The sequence below is a fragment of the Miniopterus natalensis genome, chromosome 5, assembly GCF_054644295.1.
Source record: "Miniopterus natalensis isolate mMinNat1 chromosome 5, mMinNat1.hap1, whole genome shotgun sequence".
Classification (NCBI taxonomy): Eukaryota; Metazoa; Chordata; class Mammalia; order Chiroptera; family Miniopteridae; genus Miniopterus; species Miniopterus natalensis.
This window is the reverse complement of record NC_142085.1, coordinates 26,121,895-26,130,718: the sequence shown is the minus strand read 5'-3', so window position 1 is coordinate 26,130,718 and position 8,824 is coordinate 26,121,895. Positions and strand designations below refer to the sequence as shown.

The 8,824-nt window shown below is 33.6% G+C and overlaps 1 protein-coding gene across 2 annotated transcripts in view; it reads right to left on the bottom strand.

The window, feature by feature from the left end:
- Positions 1–1,361: 1,361 nt before the first annotated feature.
- Positions 1,362–8,824, bottom strand: part of ZNF451 (zinc finger protein 451) — a 73,062-nt gene continuing 65,599 nt past the window's right edge. For both annotated transcript variants that reach the window (XM_087817459.1, XM_087817460.1), the window contains 2 exons: positions 7,764–7,832; positions 1,362–2,192 (listed from right to left, as the gene is read on the bottom strand). In XM_087817459.1, the coding sequence (XP_087673585.1) occupies positions 2,146–2,192; positions 7,764–7,832 (116 nt within the window). In that variant the 3' untranslated portion in view covers positions 1,362–2,145. The remainder of the gene's footprint in view (positions 2,193–7,763; positions 7,833–8,824) is intronic.

The window sequence follows — 8,824 nt, the reverse complement described above, 5'->3', positions numbered from 1 at the left end:
ATCCGGCCAGGGCAACTTCTTCAGGTCTTTGTTCAAGTTCTTATGGTCAGGATCCTTCCAGACCACCCCATTAAAAATAAGCTCCCCACCCCCACACTATCTTTCCCTTCCCTATATTCCTTCATTACACTTATCACCACTGGGTATACTTGCTTATTACCTAACACTCTATCCAACCTCCTCTCCTCAATGTGTGCTGCACACAGTGGGCTTTGTTTTGCTCACTGGTACATCTCAGGTGCTTAGAACAGTCACTGGCACATGGCAAATACTCAGTAAGTATTCTGTGAGTGAATGATTAACTGAACGATAAAATAAAAAGATAAGCATCTTTGTCAATGTTAGAAACATTTACTTTGGTAATTTGGTTATCCATAACTTTCTGTAATGTTATCCATTGATTACAGCTCCCCCTTGTATCTAAATTAAATTCAAATTATAAAAAATGTTTAAAATTATTTTTAATTGCTTTACAAGTAGAAACACAATCAGTGACAATTACTTAAAACATTAAACAACTCAACTACTTTTTTAAGGGTCCTGATGAAAAGCTTCAGTTACTCTCTACCATATACGCCCCGAAAGCTTCTTAATAGAGCACCAGTGTACCTCACACCTGTGTGGCACCTCTGGCACAGAGGTGGTTTTTCCCCTCCCCCGTATTTGCTTAACCACGCCTCTTTCCGGAATGTCCTTTAGGCTCCTCACTATTGTGCAAGCTCCTGCAGGTGTCTATAAGGTCTGGCTCAGTGACTACCTCCTAAGGCCTTACTTGACCATCTTAACATACAAATTAAAAATACAGTGTGGTCATTTTGGAAAAATGACTGGTAATTCTCAACCTATAATGTCTACTTAAAAAAATATATACAAGCAAGTAGACCTGACATCTTAAGAAATAAAAACACAAATTGATTTCCAATGTTGACCAATAAGACTATACTAATAAAAAGATACAGCAATGCTATTTCACACTAAAATATGTAATTGTAGAAAAAGAACAAAATTCTAGCCATGATTCTTTTCTTTAAAAATTTTCAGTTTGGTAAGGAATTACTACTCAAAAATTTGGGATAACATTCCTGGTCAAATAACATGAAGTATATACACAAATAGTACGACAAGCCCTTCTTAGTCTAACTGAATAATACTTTTAATTATTCACAATGGGGCCTCAACATTTGAAAAGTAAATATATAATACCAAATGTAGGAAACTGAAAAACAATTTAATAACTAAAATGAAAATACTTTCCTATGAAATAAAAGTTTTAAAGGGTTAAGGAAGATTATTCCTGAGTAGAGCTTGCACATTATATTCTTTAAAGATTATGTTTACACAAATACATAAAAAAGGACTAATATTATTAAAAATAAGTTTAATTCTATGCAAATATTTTGACACCATTCCCCTTAAAAAGTAGGTAATACAAGTCACATAGAAGCCTAAGCAGGTAAAAGGAATAGAAAAGGTTTCTTTTTAATTATTTCAAAGGAATTAGGGTGTTCTTTTTATTCCAGCAATGTGCTGCTCTAATTAACGCAGGGATACAAGTCTGAGTGAAACCCACAAAGAAGAACATTGCTGGTAAAATTTTTAAGCTGTTTCCACGATCAGTTTCCATTACTCTCTTCTAAAAATCATAAACAAAGATCCCAAAGGTTATCATATACATAGGTTAGTGCCACACAAGAAGTAGAATTTACAGAAAAACTAATCTATGACAGCTTTATTTATATTCATTTTCACTCCTAAAAAAAATAAACTAGAATAATCTGTACAGTACAAATAAAGAAATAATGCTATTTGGGAAACATATAAACAATAGTCAAGAGCTTTTCTATTTTTTAATTCTTTTAACCTAAATATATGAATTCCAAGTTAACTGGGAAACTGTCATACCTCTAATAGAATACATGATTTATATATTTGCATTAACATGTACTTTATTCCTCTGTACATTTTTGAAAAAGAGCACAAAAATACAAAGCAAATACAAAATTTTAAACATGAGAAAGCAAAAAACGCAGGTTTTCAAATACATCTGCACTAACTAGTAGATTGCTGGCCTTCTTTAGAAAACAAATTCAAGAATTCATTATCCTGAGTATCTTCAAGGCTACTTGATGCTGGGTGGTAATATCTTTACATTTCCTCAAGGCTTCTTCTAATAGCTTCTTCTAATTCTACATCTGCATTAAAAAACAGAATTTTAATATTTAGGGCAGAAACTAATAAACATGTACTTTATAAGTCCCATCAACTACATTTGTCTTTTCAAGAAGTAAATAGAGAAACTTATGGTAACAACCTGGGAGTTTCTCCATCAAATCTGAATATTTCAAAGTAGGAGAATGTGGATATAGCCTCAAACTGGGTTATAACACACATGAGCTTTATGTGCTAAGGAACTTGCAAGTTATTTCCATTTAGGGATGTAGAAAGTCAACAAGCTTTTAGAATCACTGATAGGTAATCACTAAATTAAACATTAAAAAATTCATGCGCTTATTTCCCAAAAGACTGGATGTAATGCACACAGGATAAAATAGAAATTGGCAAAACTATGAAATGGTAAAATCTCACAGGCTATTAAAACTTTAGTTTTAAGTTTTCTAGCACCTAAGGCAAAGAGTGAAACTCATGGCTATATATAATGTTTTCTGAGAAGTCTATATTATATACACATACGCACTCATTTAACAAATATTTATTAAATGCCCACTGTATGCCAGGCACAGAAACAGAATAGTGAGCAAGAGACATTCTTGGGTTCACAAGTCTCTCCATTTCCTCCCTGAGAATGATGCTAAAGTGCAGGAGGGTGGAATTAGGTGTCAATTTCTTGGCCTTCACTAGCTTTTGACACCAGATTTCTCTCATCCCATCCAGTCTACAGTCTCTCAAAGCCTACTAGAGGTCCATAGGACCAGTGATCCTGCTAGGATGCAGCTGCCCCTTCCTGAGCTGGGACACTGGTGTTAGGTTGTCTGTAATTTAAAATACTACAAGCTGGTATATCCTGTGTGTTAAGTTAAACCTAGGTTCTAGGTCAGTGAGTTGCCTTCAGATGAATTCAGAGGGCTGAAGAAGTACAAAGAAAAGCCAAGATACTCTTAGCAAAGAGGAATTAAAATAACAAGATTTGTAAAGATATGAAAACTCATTATGAAGTTACAGTAATTAAGGGTGTGGCACTAGCGCAAGAATAGATGAACAGACCAAAGGAACAGCATAGACACCTTTGAAACAGCTTCCATGCATATATGGAAACTTGATTTATGACAAAGGTGGTATTGCAGAATGGTGGGAAAAGATGGTCATTTTAATTTAATAAATGGTGGTAGGTCGAAAACCATTATGGAAAAGAATGGTAATTTGGAATGTATTAAAATTACGTTTATTCATCAAAAGACACCATTAAATGAGTAAAAAGGCAAACCATAGAGTGGGAAAAAATATATGCAATACACTGAAGTTGTGTACCCAGACAGAACTGAAAGATTTTCAACTCAGAAAAATCAAAACAAAAACAATCTAAAAGAAAATTGTCAAAAAATTTAAAATGCACTGACATGACATTGTGTCAAAATGGTTGTTAAATATTACTCATCAGAAAAAAATGTAAATTAAAACCACAAAGAAATACCAGTACATGCCCATCACTAACTAAAATTAAGAAGACTAAGTTATTTCAATGATTAACCAAACTGTAGATTAATGGGAACTCATATGTACTACTGTGACAAAAGAAATTAGAACCACCACTTTAATAAAACCATTTGGCATTACCTACTAAAGTTGAACATAAGCAACTTCTAGGTATATATTCTCAGAAATGTGGACAGATATGCACCAAGAGACATGTATAAGACTGTTCATTAAAGTATTACTTGTAATATCTGAAAAGTACACACCAAATGACTATAAATAATAAATGAGTTGTGATTTACACATAAAATAGATTACACAGGTATTGTAAATGAACAAATCAAAACTACATGCTAAAATCTGGATGAATTTGTAAAACAATGTTGATTGAAGGCATCCAAACACAAAAGACTATAGACCATGCCTGTGTTGTCTAATATGATGGACACAGTCAATAGAAACTAACCCCCAAGATAATCAAGCTGCTGGAATTAGCAGAAAAGGATTTTAGCAAAGTTGTATTTTCAAGGACTTAAGGATAAATGGACAGGAAATCTCAAAAGAGAAATGAAAACTATGAAAAACATACACAACTAAATAGAATTTCTAGAACTGAGAAGTGCAATATATGAAATGGAAAATTCAATAGGTGGGTTTAACATTGGAGGCAGCAGAAAAAAGGGTCAATAAACTTGAAGGTTGAAACTATCCAAAATGAAGAGAAAAAAGATTGGAAGAAAATGAACAGATGTGTACTTAAGCTGCCTACCACATGTAATTGGAGTTCCAAAAGAAAAGGAGAAAAGTGAGGCAAAAATTGTGAAGAAATAATGCCTGGAAATTTCTAAAACTGGGGAAACCTATAAACTTACAGATGCAGGGAGCTAAGAAAGCTCCAAGCAGGATAAATAGAAAGAAAACTCTGTCTAAGGATATTATCAAAAACTGCTAAAAATCCCAGGACAAAGAGGAAATGCCGAAAGCATCAAAAGGGGGAAAAAATTACACAGCTATACTTAGGGGGAAAATAATGCAAATTAGGGTGATTTACCATGAAAAACAATGGTGGCCAGAAGACAATGGAATGGCATCTTTAAAGTGATAAAGGGAGAAGTATTAGTCAACCAGAATTCTAAAGCCAGAGAAAACATCCTTAAAGATTAAAGGAAAAATAAAGATGTTACATATAAACAAAATTAGCATATTCATTACTAGCAAAACCGCATTACATAAAAGGAAAGGAAGTTCTTTAGGCTGAAAAAAAATAAAGGAATATCTAATCTGAAGATGAATGGAATGATCACTGGAACAAAGGTCACTGGAAATGGTAACTATGTGGGTAAATATGAAAGACCATATATTTCTTCTCTCTCTTTAAAATTTACAGCACTGTTTAAAGCTAAAAATAACATTTTCCTGCAGAGTTTATAATACATGTAGATATACTACAATGAAAACTATAGCATAGAAAATTAGGGGAAGAAGGTAAGCAGACCTACAGAATCTACTTTTCCTCAAGGCAAAAAGCCACATGCAAATTTATGCTGACTTCTACCACTATTTGACAGGCATTTACAGTGTTCTGTTGGGAAGGGAAGGAGGAGAGGTTGAGAAGTTATTTTAACTTTTTTGAGTTTTGCTATCAGGTCTGGACTAGAACATCATTTGCTTTCATAGTACAGGGTCAACAAAATCACCTAATATTCTTCCCAACCAAATAGGCTCAGTCTTCATTTCCTTCATCCAATTACAGAGAGATGGGTCTTGGTAGCTCTAACATGTTTTAAGTTTGTTTAAGTTTGTTATTCATTCAATAACCAAGCATTTAGTGCCGCACACCGTGTCAGATGCTGTTGAAATAAAGATAAATAAAACATGATCCTACCCCTTAAGGAGCTCATAGTTCAATGGAAATGAGAGGCACAGACAGAAGAAAATATTTATTTTTTAATCCTTGAGAATATGCTTATTGATTTTAGAGAGAGAGGAAGGGAGAAAGAAACATCGATGTGAGAGAGAACATCAATTGGTTGCCTTCCATACATGCCCCGACTGGGGATCAAACCCACAACCTAGGTATGTGCCCTTATCGGGAATCAAACCTGCAACCGTATAGGGGACGACGCTCTAACCAACTGAGCCACACCGCCCAGGGCCAGACAGAAATTTTAAAGTCACTTGGTATGGGACAGAGGGAGGCTAGAGGAGGCAGGAGTTAGCTCTCTCTAAAGATGGAAAATCTAGGAGAGGCATTGACCATACAAAATTGCCTACAAAAATGACAATTATATATGATTCAACCTAAGAGATGACATTTGAGCTAGTTCCTGTTGGGTGAAAAGGAGAAGGAAAAGAAAGGACATTAAAGTGCAGAGGAGATCAGATTCCTTAATTTACATGGAACACTGTGCACTTCTCACTTATATTCTACATATAACAATAATATAATACATAATGTATATAATAATAATATGTAGCATCAGGAAATGAAAGACAACACACACATAACAACACCCTTTTGATTTTTCTTGGAATTAAAGCATTATGTCCATACCTCATATGACAACGACTTAAAAGTTTAAAGTACCTTCTCTTTCACCCTGTAACGGTAATCCTTTTTCCAAACTAAAGAATCACAAAAATGTAAAGCTTCTCCAAACCTTCAAACCATAAAATGCATTACATAGATAATAAAATGCTAGAAATTCCACATACTCAGTTAAATACATCTCAGCTAGGAGCCCACAAAACTGTGAAGGCTCCCCAAGTGTGTTTATTTAAAAGTTATAATTTTGTCTGGCATTTTCCATGAGATCAGTATGGGTGGCAAATAAACACTGCAAAGTCTGAACTACATAGAAGCTCAATGGTGTTTATCTTTTAGTGGGCTTGATAACTTAGCTGGCAGTTTTTGTTTAAAATTCATAAAAGTTCTTTCATTTGTTTAACTCATTATGTGACGGCTAAGCACTGAGCTAGACTTTGAAAGGCCACATTGGGGATAACAACTGGTCAAAAAGCTTGCTTCCAATTAGGCTGTAGATTTACTATAAACATTGTTTAACCAATGAATTCTAGCAATAACAGAGAAAGATTAGTTTTCTATTTCACGAAATGGATGAATCAATTCCACTGACCAACTTGAATTCCCTAACTCCTAATAGTATAAAGCTCTAGTATGCTTTTAGTCAAACTATTTCATTGTATGAGAGATTAAGCAGATAGAAAGAAAACAAATGAGTTAGGCCATTCTGTTTGGCTCCCTCCTTACTTTTTATTCTCCACATTCTCACTCCTACTGTTCTCCTTTATGTTAAAGATGCCAATGTAATAGTTTCAACTTCTTCAGTGAAGCTTAAAGTATTTTTTCTAAAATCCATTGTTTCATTTCCCCCCCACGGATATTTAAAATCAGTATTTTATGGAAAAACCAAGAGAAAAAAATGGGCATATGACTCAACCAAATAGTGGTATAGTCAGTAAGTTATTTATTGTAAAGTAATACAAAAAGTTCTCTTTAACCTATGGAATGAAATAAGATTTTCCTTTGAAAAGAGGGAACAAATTTTAATTATAGAAACAGTCCATTACTATTTAGATATAAGTGCTTGCTTTCATAGTTCTACTGCATAACTTTTAATTTGTTAACTTAATACTACTCAAAATAAGTGAAAATTAGGAAATCATGATCTTCTCCAAGCCTAGGGGTTAGCAAACTTTTTCTGCAAAGGGTCAGAAAATAATTATTTTAGGCTAGTGTGGGACTAGGGGTAATCTATACTGTTTGTGTCACAACTACTCAACTTTGCTCTTGTAATGTAATAGCCACAGCACATTCAACACTTAAACAGGAGTGTGTTCTAAAAAAACTATTTGCAAAATAGGAAGTGGATTGGACTTGGTCCAAGGGCCATAATTGTCTGTTTCCTGTTCTAGCCTCCTAAATTAATATTATCCCTAAATCATCTTACATGAGAAAATGCACACTATCCTTTGCATGAGGAAATAATTATTTTTAACCTCAGGGGTAGGAGGGAGTATGGGTGAGAGGGGGGAAAAAACATAGAAGATACACTCAAGTAGGGAAAGGATTAATTATGCAATTAGGTTACCTTCTGTGGATCTGAATTCTTCTTCCATCGGAGTACTTTTTATACCCAGGTTGTCATCACTGTCACATTCTGTAAGGCAGAATCAATAAATACAAGTGAATTTCTGAAGTTATTATGCCATAATTTATGTATTCTCAAACAATATTATCAATGACTTCTCCCATACCCAAGCTTACTAACTATAATCCATTAGTAGAACACCACTTTCCCTTTAGGTTTGGTTTATTTAATTTTTAAAAATTAACAAATTATTACATAAATCAAGAATAAAATAAAAACTAATGAAATAGGCAATTCAGCTTTAGTTCTATAGTCAAAAAATTATTTGAAAATGTTCTTTTAACATAACTGTTGAAGAAATAAAAATTCTAGTATTTAAAAAAACTAAATTTTAAGAAGCTAGTATGTTTATTTGGGTCTAACAAAGAAACTCGTTTCACTTGCATCACATCATCTTACAACCTTGGTGCCAGATAAAATTCTCCCGTATCTTGAAAATCATATGCATTCACCTCTATAGAAACAACAGAATTAACAATGCCTCTGCATGGCAAACTCACTCACCTCATGTCTTATATGCTTTCATAATGAGACCTAAGGCTTAATAAAAATGACACGACTGACCAGGTATTGCCAAAGTCACTTAAAATTTGAACCATGGTGTATCAGTGACCTAATATTTGGCTTTTTGGCTTGTTACTGTCACTACATTTATATATATATGTATATATGTGTGTGTATATGTGTATGTATATAGGTATGTATATATATGTATATGTACACACATACAGGGTGGGAGAAAAGTAGGTTTATAGCTGTGAGCATGCAAAACAGTTTATTCTTGTATTATTTATTAATTATTGTATTTTCCATGTGAACAACTGTAAACCTACTTTTGCCCCACCCTTTATATAAAGCTCAGAGTGACAGAATCAGGGTTTAAATAATTAAATCCAAGTCAAATGGACATATCTGCTTCTCTGGAAAAAGGTAAAATTTTAAATATACATTTAAAAGTTAAAGACTTGTGATTGTTTATAAATAAAAAATCACTATATATC